Source organism: Chelonia mydas, chromosome 2 (assembly GCF_015237465.2).
Source record: "Chelonia mydas isolate rCheMyd1 chromosome 2, rCheMyd1.pri.v2, whole genome shotgun sequence".
NCBI classification, from domain to species: Eukaryota; Metazoa; Chordata; order Testudines; family Cheloniidae; genus Chelonia; species Chelonia mydas.
This window is the reverse complement of record NC_057850.1, coordinates 198,206,214-198,219,259: the sequence shown is the minus strand read 5'-3', so window position 1 is coordinate 198,219,259 and position 13,046 is coordinate 198,206,214. Positions and strand designations below refer to the sequence as shown.

General features: G+C 37.1%; 1 protein-coding gene across 5 annotated transcripts in view; it reads right to left on the bottom strand.

Moving 5' to 3' along the window:
• Nucleotides 1–2,826: 2,826 nt before the first annotated feature.
• The window catches only part of ANKRD28 (ankyrin repeat domain 28), a 231,293-nt gene continuing 221,073 nt past the window's right edge, over nt 2,827–13,046 (bottom strand). For 3 of the 5 annotated variants that reach the window (XM_043540995.1, XM_043540996.1, XM_043540997.1), the window contains one exon: nt 4,913–7,002. In XM_043540995.1, the coding sequence (XP_043396930.1) occupies nt 6,716–7,002 (287 nt within the window). In that variant the 3' untranslated portion in view covers nt 4,913–6,715. Of the gene's footprint in view, nt 4,093–4,912; nt 7,003–13,046 lie in introns of those variants that run through there. The other 2 variants (XM_043540994.1, XM_037890477.2) reach the window with 1 other exon arrangement.

Here is a 13,046-nt window from a genome sequence, read left to right as displayed (position 1 = left end):
TACATTTGAAAACAATTATTGGGCTGATGAATTTGAGAACAAGAGAACTATCTGAAAAGCTGGTATTTCATTGTGTTTGACCAACTGCTTTTGCAACAGGTTCATGATGACTTTGGAAAGCAATATTTTCTCATTATTAACGTGATCAGAATATCAAAATAATATGGCAACACTGTTCACCTTCTTCCCACAAGTTCACAGCTCCACCCTGCACAGCTACTTAGGAGCTGGCATAAAGGAAAAGACCACTGGGCCATTAAGATCCATAGCCAGCCTGACAGTATGGATTGGCCATTCTTTTGTGCCTACGTATGCAGTGCTATCCCATTACTTATATTACAGTAGCACCCAAAAATGTGTTTAGTGTTGTATAAACAAAAGGCAAGTCCCTACTCTGAAAAGCTTACAGGTTAACACCCACCCTCCTCCCTCCCTCTCCCCGCCCCCCATTCCACAGACAAAAGGGAACAATATAAAGCAAAATGGTCAAGGCTGTGTTTGGTCATATTTTGATAGTTTCATGTCTATATAGATGTTTGTGTTTTATAAACTATTCCCAGTTATTTAGCCATTAATTGATTAATTTCTGAAGTTGATCTTGTAGAGGATTTGAAGGCAGGGAAGGTAATGAGCTTGATGGACCTGTTCAGGAAGAATCTTCCAGGCTACACATTAGGCACAGAACAAAGTGCAGAGGTAGTTATGAGAGACAGAGACAGAGGGAATCATGGGTGGCATCTGTGACAGAGCAGTGTTTGTATTTGTGTACTGGGGGCACAATAAGAGCCTAGAGTTCTGGTTGGGTAGACAGAGAGAAAAAGTTGGATCTTAGCAATGTTGTGGCGTAAGCAGCAGCAAGATTTGGAAACAGCCTAGTTGTAAAGGGGAAAGGAAAAGGAGTCTGCCAAGACACCCATGTTACTTGGGTTCCTATACTGCCAAAGTCATTCATAAGTCTCCAATTTGGCCAGGCCATAGCTACCCATGATAAAGGACAAAAGTCAAAGGAGGAGAGCCAAGATTTTTCAAAAGTGACTATTGATTTTGGGTCCTGAACATGAGACACTTTGTAAGATCCTAATTTTCAGAAAAAGCATCCATCCTCTGGAGATCAAGGCCTGATCTAAAATCGGGGACCCAAAAATGGTAGCATCTACCACATTAAGTCAGTTTTGAAAAGCTTAGACAGAATAAACTTCACCAAAAATCACAGCGTTTTGTATTTTGGGTGCAAATTCCACATATGGTGTAACAGCAAAGAGGCTTTGATCTTGGCAAACAAAGCTCAAGCCAGAGACAACTACTGTAAACCCATCCTGGTTCCCCACCTTTTATTTTAAAAATTTTTTTTTCCCCACAAGAAAAATAGGAACCCTCATGACTTCTTGGGGAATGAAAACTCTCACCAAGAGTTCAGCTTCTGATCATTTGTGTTGCTGCATTGTAGTTAAACTTTGTGATTCTTGGTAATTTTTGTTCAGTTGTTATCAGAGGTGGGTGTACAGCTGTAGGCAAAAGTCTCAAGTCATGAATTTTAAAAATGATGGTGCTTAAGACAAAAATCTAGCTTCATAATTTTAATGAAGGGATGATAAGAGTTAGGGAGATAATCCACACAAGCGGAATTCTCAGAGGTACAACGTAACCAGGAAATATACCTTTGTTAAAGGGTGTCAGAGTGAGAGAGAGAGAATTCCAATTCTATTCATACAATTCTGAGTTTTGAAGTAAAAACTTTTGGGTGGAGGGAAGCAGAAGAAGACAGAGAAAAAGTAACAAATAAAGGGCCAGATCTTGTTAAGCCATACCCACGGGAACAGCTTTATTGATTTTAATGAGATTATGCATGTAAGGATTCCTTTGTACAGTCCACACACAACGGTCTGTGGGTGACAATTTCGTTTGTCAAATGCAGCATCACTCTAAAGTCAAAGTTCCCCTGAGCCAACAGCTCATTGGGCTCTGTGGTTATGGCATGTCATTCAGTTCCCTCTTCTTAGCAAGGCAAATGTATTTGAGCAGCTGCAGTTTCCAATGGTCCACTGATAGAAGGCAGACTAGCCTTGGTGATAATCCCAGAAGGCTTCTTGGGTAAAGCGTGCTATAATAATCATGTACCAGTAATATGTACATTGAGAAATTATACTAGCAAGACACAGTATGCAATGTTCTCTGGAAAGAATTGCTTAATTTGTGGCAGGGTGTGCCAGGGCTGAGCCCCAGCACCTCTAGGCTTGGCAGTTCATAGCCCTGGCACCTCTGAGCTTGCCACATCAGTTTTGAAAGTAAAAAAAATTGCTTAAACCCATGCACCTCATTTGTTACAAATTAAGTCTCCATTCAGACTATGAACTTTGGAAATAAGTTTGACCCAAACATAATTTAGTCTTGAGAAAAGAGCACTGAGGCAGGGACCTGATGATATAACAGTCTTCAAATATGTAAAGGGCTGTTATATAGAGGCCCGTGATCAACTGTCCACTGAAGGTAGGACAAGAAGTAATTATCTTAATCTGCAACTAGGGAGATTTAGGTTAGATAGCAGGAAAAACTTTCTAACTATATGGGTAGTTAAGGGGTAGAGAATCCCCACACCTGCCAATGTGGGTCTAGGTTTACTTGGTCCTGCCTCATCACAGGTGGCTGGACTTGATGACTTCTCGAGGTCCCTTTCAGCCCTACATTTCTGTGATTCTAGAAGTTTGAAAAAGAGCATCCACAGGCAGTCTTGTTTAATCTGTTATATATCAATGTGGAACTTTCTATTTCATGCCATTTCAATAGCAACCTATTCTTTAAACACATTTACATGCCTTTTTTTTTTTAAAACATATTTTTTGGAATAAGACCATATTCTTGTAAACAGTGGGCCTGATTTGATGTTCATGTATACTAATGCACCTGTAAAGCCCTTTTACATGATCAGAGTGGTGAAAAGGGGCCTTTGTGAAAATGAGAATTAGACCAGATGGGTACACAACTCAAAAAAAATCTGTGGACACATTAACAGCGGGCTACAGCAGTTCAAGGTATACTGAGAGTTTGATATTGGAAAACATAATTGCAACTATACATACAAAATAATGGAGTCTAAATTAATTCTTACTATTCAAGAAAGTTTGGCATCATCATGGACAGTTCTCTGAAAATATCTGCTCAATGTGAAACAACTGTCAAAAAAGCTCACAGACTGTTAGGAGCCATTAGGAAAGGGATAGATAAAACAGAAAATATGACACTATACATACACGGTATGTCCAAACCATGAATACTGCGTACAGTTTTGATAGCCCCATCTCAAAACATATATATTAGAATTTTAAAAGTACAGAGAAGTGTAACAAAATTATTAGGGGAATGGAACAGCTTTTATATGAGGAGAGATTTAAAAAATGGACTGTTCATCTTAGAAAAGGGACAGCTAAGGGGGGATATGGTAAAGGTGTATACAATCATGAAAGGTGTAGAGAAAGTGTATAAGGAAATTTTATTTACCCATCACATAACACAAGAAACAGGAGTCACCCACTGAAATTAATAGGCAGCAGGCTTAAAAACAAACAAAAGGAAGTATTTCTTCACACAGCGCACAGTCAACCTGTGGAACTCATTGCCAAGGGATGTTGTGAAGGCCAAAAAAAGTATCACTGGATTCAAAAAAGAATTAGATAAGTTCATGGAGGATAGTCCATCAATGGCTATTAGCCAAGATGGTCAGGGACACAACCCCATGCGCTCTGGGTGTCCCAAGACCTCTGACTGCCAGAAGCTGAGACTGGATGACACAGGATGGATCACTCAATAATTGCCCTGGCTGTTCATTCCCACAAGCATCTGGGACCAGCCACTGTCAGAAAAACAGGACACTGGGCTAGGTGGACCTTTGATCTGACCCAGGATAGCCATTCTTATGTTCATATTGGTGGCTCACTGCAATTCTAAACTCAGATCATTTTTTAAAATCTTTGTATAACAGCATTAAGGGCAGAGGCAGCTTAGACACAGAAATGGCAAGCTGACAAAGAACATTAATTAAAAAGAATACCATTCTAAGGAACAAAACAGACACAGGCTGCTTCCTCCAACCGTGAGCTGCAATGGAACAAGAGAAGAGGTTGGTGAGGGTTGTATTGATATTTTTTCCATTTCTCTTTAGTGCCTTTTTAAAAACAGAACAAAGTTAGCAATGCATTTAAACCAATAGGCTTCTCTGGGGGACCGATGACCTGCCCTAAGTGACCTAGTGTTCAACCTAGGAGCATTTCAAACTAGGTAATTGTCAGCCATCCTATAAATTACTATCTCTTTTCTCTGGGGGGTGGGATGGAGGACCCATACAGGCCAAGGTGACAGACCATCTTGAGATAAAATTATCACATCTTGAAGAGTTAAGAGCAGAAACATTTGCTAGTACAGATTGCAGCTGCATTCAGTATGACCTTCTCACTGTTCTGATGGAGCAGCAAAAACCGAAAAGCACCAGTAACTGAAATATCACAGAAGTTAGCTTTTAGACAACAAACATGTAACCTAAATCAATTCTCTTCTTTGCAGTGTGGGGAAAACCTTGTCCCAACTGGTTCAAATCATATCATAGAAATTACCAGGTTACTGATAAGATGTAGTGAATCAAAAAGTGTGGCTAAACAATAAAGAACTCCAAAGAAGATTCAGAGGACAGTGTGGTAGAGAAAAAGCATGGACTCCCCAACTTTTTCTATAGTGTAGAAGGGTCATATATGCAATATGCTGTTTCAGCCATTAATATTTATGAACTCCTAACAAGAAAGTGATGCTTACAAGATAATCTAGATTCTAAACAGTAATTAAATATCACTTAAGTCTTCCTTGTAAAGTGATTGTAAATCTGAAATTATTTACATGCACTTTGGAATTAAAAGGACAGCAAAGCCTTTGTAAAATAAATTTTATAAATTCTAATAGTTATTCAACAAAAGAATCTTTGTAATTACTGCTTCAGTATGGTACACAGATACAAATAAATTATTCATTAAATACAACTCACATCTGGGTTTTATTATACTCTGTAAAATATACAGGAATCTTGATGTACTGAAAGAGTGCAGGTAAATACAGTAGTCAAGCAATCACTATTTCTATGTACATTGCTCATTAATTCTTCAAAAAAACCCACAAAATTATCAAATAGATCAAAATACTGTCCTGTGTTTCCACACTTTATGTTCAGAAAAACCAGCTGATAAGTTACAATGGCATTAAGGTTTCCAGTTTCACAATAACAAAAAAGGATAAAAGGTAATTGGGATTCAGTTTATTTGTATTTTAACCTGGACATGCAAGAATCCCTTGCATGTACGTAAGCAATGGTCACGTTAAAGTAATAGTTATAGTTAAAGCAGAACCCAATAAACTAAATACTCATTTAAACAGGACAAACTTTGAAGTCTTCCATTTTTCAGGGCACCTTTTTTTTTATTTTTTTTTTAACAGTAGTCTGTTATAAATAAAAAGACTGAGGGCAAGTTTGTAGTACACTACAGGGGCCTGCATCGTCTATTGATTTTTTAAATGGAGAACACCACAGATATTTCTTCCTGAAGATCCAACATTCTACCTTTTGATAACAGGGAAACTTTCTTTTAAATTCATCTTCCTCCCACCCCCACTCAGAACTCCAGGATTTAAAAGAAATACAATATGGAGGCATAGACTTCATCTCACTTACAAACTTTATGATGTAAATAAGTGGGTGAATTGTTGATAAATCCATTCCCTAAAAACTTTCAGCCACAACAGGGTGTCAGGAGATTCCATTTAAATTTTTATGCAGTTTCATTTTCTCAGTAAATTACCCTTCATGTATTTAAATAAAAATATCTCAATTTAAAACCCAGAAGTTAAAAATCTAAAACTGTGCAACAATTACTGTTTCCATCCCACCCCTCCCCTTGTTTATTATACTGTACACGTTTCACCCTGACTGCACCTTGTTAGCTGGTTTTTTTTAAGCTTTATAAAAGTATGACAAGTTCATTTTTGTTTAATCTAAAAGAAAAAACAAAACTGAAAGATACATCTGCTTTCTTTCATGGTACATTTAATAGTGTCGGAAGGCTTTTAGATTATAAAAAAATCAACATTTAAAACCAAATCTAAGCTTCATTCCCAGAAATAATTAAGGTTTGGTTAAGACAACATCTCATTTAACCTATTCCAGTTTCCACAAAAGGTATTTAATTAAAAAAATCTTTAAGTTATTTGGTCCTTTGGCAATTTGCTGCACACACAATGCCTACTGTACCAAACTCATTTATTGCCTTCAAAATGGTTTTAGTTTTATTGATTATAGTTAAATCTAGTGTCCTTTTTGTTGTACAATAGTGTTGTTCATTTACACAGACTAGGGTGCAGAGTCTGGAGAAGTTACTCCTGGCACCACAAACAAAATGGTAATGTACAATTAAATAAAACAGTTTTGACATTCTTAATTTTTTTTGCTGTAGATTCCAAGTATTTTTCAAGAATTTATGCTTCTTTTGCAAAACCTGCTTTTTAAAATCCTCCTAGTGTCACACACAGATCTTTCATATGCACCCACAATTAAAAAAAAACCCCAAATCTTCTCGTAGGTCTGTCCTCTTTTGTAATTAAACACTGACTGCTTTTTTTCCAAAAGCACAATTCTGACCTTCAGATGACTGGGTTCACTCTTCAGACCTCCAGATGAAGCTTCTTAATAGGTCTCAGAATCTGAGTCATTAAGCTCATCCTCTTCTGTATATGGGTAGCCATCTTCCCTGCCAATGTTGTTGAAACTACAATAAGAGCTATGTTCACTCCTCATGATTGGCAAGGAGTCAAACGTGACAGTTTTTGAGGTGTTGGTGTAATGATTAATGGCATTGAATGTAAGGGAAGGTAAAGTGCTGCTTGATGAAACAGGCATCATCGTGGCCAAAATGAGAGCTAGACAATCAGCCACATCCTTATTGGGAGCACAGGCCAAAGCTGGTGTGTAACCTAGAAATCAAAATAAAATCAAAACCTTTGTTTAAAAAATAGGAAGTGTACAAATTCTTCAAGAGCATTCAATCAGACAGCTGTAAAAACGTTTAAATTGCTTAGTTCTGTTTAAAAAGGAACATAAAATTAAACAATTTAAAATTACAATATCATTTATTTTTGTAAATTTTGCTGTTACAAAAGTATTACAATGTTTATCTGCTGATTACAGTCTACATATACGCACCTTAGCTAAACAGGTTATAGTATGTCATACAGGTGGCAGGGTTGAAGATCAGGAAGAAAGATAAAACCCTGCGAAATCAGAAGACTTGGGAGGGCAGAATTTGATCGTTTTATTAGGCAAAGTTAGGAATTTTTGGATCAGGGAGAAAAACTGGGATTTCAAGCAGCCAGGAAGTTAACTGAATGAAGACAGGTAATTCCTGTTCCAGTTAACTAACTACAACCAATAATTAATTTTGCAGGAAATCTATAGCCATTATAAAAACCAACTGAAAACATGTAAAGCTCCAGCATAAGGAATATCTGCACAGCTGTTCATTGCAGAATAAGCAGTCCTACTGAAATATTTGACCCAAGGCAAGTTGGCAAAACATTAGCGTGACCAGTGAAAGTGAGATGTTAATTTTTGTACTGGTATAATTTAAGCAATCTAGGTTTTGTTACTAAATAGCAATATACAATAAGGAGATAAACTAAGAAATGTCAACTGCATTAGTGGGTTAGGACTTACAGTCTCCTTGCTTTAACTTAGTTCTATTACAAACAGCACTATGTTGCACACTCAACGTTCCCGAGAATGCTGTACCAGCAGGGTCTACATGGACCAATTAATGCGCAACAACTTAGTATGCTTTAGAATTTAAACCCCATAATGTGTATTACCCCACCATGTAGATTATGATCTTAAGGAGAGTGGAGCTCCGATTTTGGCCCCCGAGTCAGCACTATCTCAATGAATAGAACTTCTTGTGGATATAGCACCCACAAAGCACTTTGTTTTCAGTTTTTATTTTAAGATTTCCTAGGAATTTATTGGTGTTTATTAAAAAAAATTAAATAAGTGAAAATTGATTCATGGAGGATAGGTCCATTAATGGCAGGGTGGATAAAAATCAATGATTTAAAAAAAAATTTTTAAAATTTAAATCTGATTTTTTTGATAAAATGCTTTTTGAGGAAAAAACCTATCTAAAGATCCATGATAAGATATCTTTGAGCTATAATGTAATAGGGATTATAAATTCTAATGCTATAGCATGAGACAATATATTAATGTAATGTTTAAGAAAAGTTTTGTAAATGAGTTCCAATAGTTCATGGATTAGGGACCCAATTTTATGGGGTCCCAGGCGCTTCTGTATAGATTATTTAGGTTAATCTTTCTATCTGCCCAATGGGACTCAATATTTTCTAGACTGAGCACTATCAGAGATGCTTAGTTCTGCAGTTCTCAAACTGTGGATTTGTGTCTCCAGAGATAACATACTTGTTAACAGCAAACATTTTTTTAAATAAATAATACATAGAAGTGAGAAATAACAGACGTCAACCCTACTGTCCCCTCTGCAAATTTGTGTACACAGAGTCAATCCCTTACCTCTCTCTAAAAGTACAAAGTTTCAAAAAGTTCAATGAATAGAAGATTGTTGGGGGCGGAACAGATCTGGACAGTCGGGAGATAAACGTGAGAAGGGAGGGACAGGCAGAAGAAACAAAAGTGAAACTCTTTGAGCACAATATTCCAGAAATCTTAAGGTATTTTTGAGTGTAGCCTTCACTGATTTGAGATCTACCATACCATTCTCTCACTAGAAGGGAAAACCTATAATGGCAGCAGGCCATAAAAGAGACCCAGTTTGGGAATATTTTAATGAAGTTCCTCTACCTGTGGGTAAGACAGGCATGCGTGAAAAATGCAAACAGTGCAACAAAAAAATGCACGGCTTGGTTGGCTGAATGAAACAACATCATGAGAAGTGTTCCTTCTCAGAAGGAAGATGCACTGAAGATGATTAAAGGAACATGTCTGAACATACAGGATCTTCAGGTTGGTAAACTTTTTTTATTTCATACTTCTTTCTTAAGGACTGCCTGTTGTCCTTCTGGACTGTTCTTGGATTCTCATCTTTGAGCAAAAAATATAGCTGTTACTCTATGGTACTATCATTTTAGATGCAGTTGTGATAAAAAATAGCTGAAATAGGCAGATCTTCCTTTTACAATTTCACCTTTAAAGTAGTACTGAGTGTCAGTGAATGCAATGAGTAATACTAAATAAGCAGTATGATAATAATACTTAAATAACTGCATTGACTTATTTTGTTTAGGAAAATCCATCCTCAACATACAGGATTCTAAAGACTATCCACCTTCAAGATCACCATCATTTTCTATAGTTTCAGAGTTATCTGCCAATGATAGTGTTTCAGTCACATCATGTATGTCACATTGCCACAGTATATCACCTGTAGCAAAAAGAAAAAAAAATCTCCATCATCCAGAAACAACCATAGATAAGTTTGTGATAAGAACCAGCAGATTACAAAAAGAGGTAATTGATGAAAAAATTGTCCCATTTGTTTATGCAACAAACTCTCCTTTCTGTATGATTGAGAACCCACACTTTAACAACATGGTTCAGTCATGAAGACCAGGATACAGTCCACCCAACAGAGCAGATTTCACAGGCAAATTACTGGATAATGTGTATGAAAGAGAAATTGAGCAGTGTGCGAGAGGTCTAGAGGGTGAAATTGTTAACCTGAATCTTGATGGGTGGAGCAATGTCCACAATGATCCTGTTGTATGTGCTTGTGTGACAACAGAAGAAAGGAATGTCTTCCCTACAGAAACAATTGATACATCAGGAAATGCACACACAGCAGAATGCTTACAAAAGTAGCAGTAAAAGCTATAACAAACTGTGAAAAAAATTCAAATGTCTACTATGCAGCTTGGTCACAGACAATGCTGCAAATGAATCTAAGATGAGAAGAAATTTAGAAGACAGTCCCAAGCTAATAACATACGGTTGCAGTGCTCATTTGATGCACCTCCTAGCCAAAGACTGCAGTGTTCCAGAAATAAAGGCTAATGTTGTTGAAATTGCAAAATACTTCTGTAACAACCACTTTGCAGCAGCTGCTCTGAAAAAAGTGGGAGGAACCAACCTAAACCTCCCACAAGACGTGCAACAGAATTCAGTAGTGGACTGTTTTGAGCACTATATCAAGAACTGGCCTAATCTGATGACAGTGTGAACAAAATCGGGAAAAAATAGATGCACTGTGACAACCAAAGTTCTCAACATTGGACTTAAGAGAAATGTTGAACACATGCTGAGTACCCTGAAGCCTATTTCTGTAGCCTTGAACAAAGCGCAGGGAAATAAATAGCTGTTTTGTTGCTGATGCTGTTGAAATCTGGAAGGAACTGAGTGAGATCTTAAAAAGAGAAATATGCAATGACAGAGTTAAATTACAAGCATTAAAAAAGAATGGGACAAGCACTATCTCCAGCTCATTTTCTTGCACATATTCTCAATACTGTGTACCAGGGTCAACCCTTAACTGCTGAAGAAGAGGAGTTGGCTATGACATGGACATCCAGCAATCACCCCTCCATAACGGCAACTATAATAAACTTCAGAGCTAAGGGTGAACCATTCAAGAAACAGATGTTTGCTGATGCTGTTTTAAAGAAAGTCACACCAGTGAACTGGTGGAAATCACTTAAGCACTTGGATTCAGAGACTGTTGAAGTGATAATCTCACTTTTAACAGCAGTAGCTTCTTCTGCCAACGCAGAAAGAATATTTTCTTCCTTTGGACTAATTCATTCCAAATTGAGAAATCGTTTGGAACCTGAAAAAGCAGGAAAGCTTGTTTTCTTTTTCAGATTATGAACAAACAGGGAAATGAAGGTGAAGACTATTGAGTTAGCTGCATTAGCCAATATTTTAAGCTTCTCATGTTGACCTGGCTCACAGTCTATTTAATTTTTGTTTTTTTAAAGAAAATATTTCATTTAACTATTTTAGTTAAAAACAATTTTAACAAAAAACAAACCTGATTTTAAAAAACTTGAATGTCTAACTAAATTCAAAAATTCATATGCTTGTTTTGTTAAAATATTATGTTTGCTGTTGAAGAAAAAAACCAGAATACATAATGTTGTTGTTTAATAAAACAAAACAATTAAAATGTCTGTCTGGTGAGGTTCTCCTCCTAATACAGCATGGCAAGAAAATCCTCCAAATATTGATGATTAACCTGTTGAATTGGAGATAGTTCACCTCCCAATGACTTCATAAATATCTGCTTCAATTACCTTTGGGAAATGAAATAACCAATCATTCATTTTCTGATATAGCTGTAAAACTAATCTGAAAAGGTTTCAAAATAAATCACTTTAAAATATACAGGGTGTACCTTCTAAAAATGAAACCTACATCTATCTCTGAGTTGTGAAGAATATGTATTAAGATTACAACCACCACCAAGAATGCACTTTTATGTAGAAATCCACGATTAAATCGAGTCTTCCTGACTAGTGATTTAAATCAAATCCACCCTGATCAATGGCAATTAGCCATGATGGGCAGGGATGGTGTCCCTAGCCTCTGCTTGCCAGAACCTAGGAACTGGCGATGGGGATGGATCACTTGATGATAACCTGTTCTGTTCATTCCCTCTGAAGCACCTGGCATTGGCCACTGTCGGAAGACAGGATACTGGGCTAGATGGACCTTTGGTCTGACCCAGCATGGCCATTCTTATGTTCTTAGGTGCAAAATATTAACTTCACAGTTTTCTGAGTAAATATCAGGATTAACAGGGGGACGGACGGGAGGGCAGAAAAGAACTAAGAGAAAAGTAAGTAAAAGTGGTTTAATATTGTGCTTTCTTTCACAAACTGTACATTAACAGTACATACACATATGCATGTCTACACATGTGCATCTTCCATTACATTGCCTTACTTTAACAGATAGACTAATTTATTAACAAACACATCTAACTAATATAACTTATTAGATTTTCTTAACATAATCGGTATTTTCAGGTACATGAGTGGTCCAAAATTCTAGTGAAAAATCAGTAAAAACCAAACAGCAGCTTTTTAAAACCTGGGAATATTTTGGTAAAAATTGTCAAAAACTGAACAAAGGGCCTTAACTATTAATTTAAAAAACACTGTAAATAAAACAAAACTTTAAAGGAAAGCCATGTGTTTGATTTGTATCCAACCAATTAAAGTGTCATCAAGGAGGTAATTTTTATTTTATCAGCATATACTTTATGTGCTAAGGAATTGTTTTTGTTGTAAAGTAGATCCAGTTGCTCAAGGTTTTTAAGGAAACCTCAACAATTGTTATTGTCTGTTCAACTGATGTTGTACATTAGGTAACTGCTCAGACAACTCTAACAGCTTGTCACAAAATAATATTTACATGGGACAATATTAAGGAAGAACAGCTAATGGGGGGAAGAAGAGCTTGTATTAAAATTATTTATTTGCTTAGTATAGACATTGTGCACGACACTGTACGGAACAGAGTAAGACACAGTTCCTTCCCCAAGGAGCATACAATCTAAGCCCTGGTCTACACTGTGAGTTTAGGTTGAATTTAGCAGTGTTAGATCGATTTAACCCTGCATCCGTCCACACAACAAAGCCATTTTTGTCGACTTAATGGGCTCTTAAAATCTATTTCTGTACTCATCCCCGACGAGGGGATTAGCGCTGAAATCGACAACGCCGGGTCGAATTTGGGATAGTGTGGACGCAATTTGATGGTATTGGCCTCCGGGAGCTATCCCGGAGTGCTCCATTGTGACTGCTCTGGACAGCGTTCTCAACTCGGATGCACTGGCCAGGTAGACAGGAAAAGCCCCGCAAACTTTTGAATTTAATTCCTGTTTGACCACCGTGGCAAGCTGATCAGCACAGGTGACCGTGCAGATCTCATCAGCAGAGGTGACTATGGAGTCCCAGAATCGCAAAAGAGTTCCAGCATGACTGAATGGAAGGTA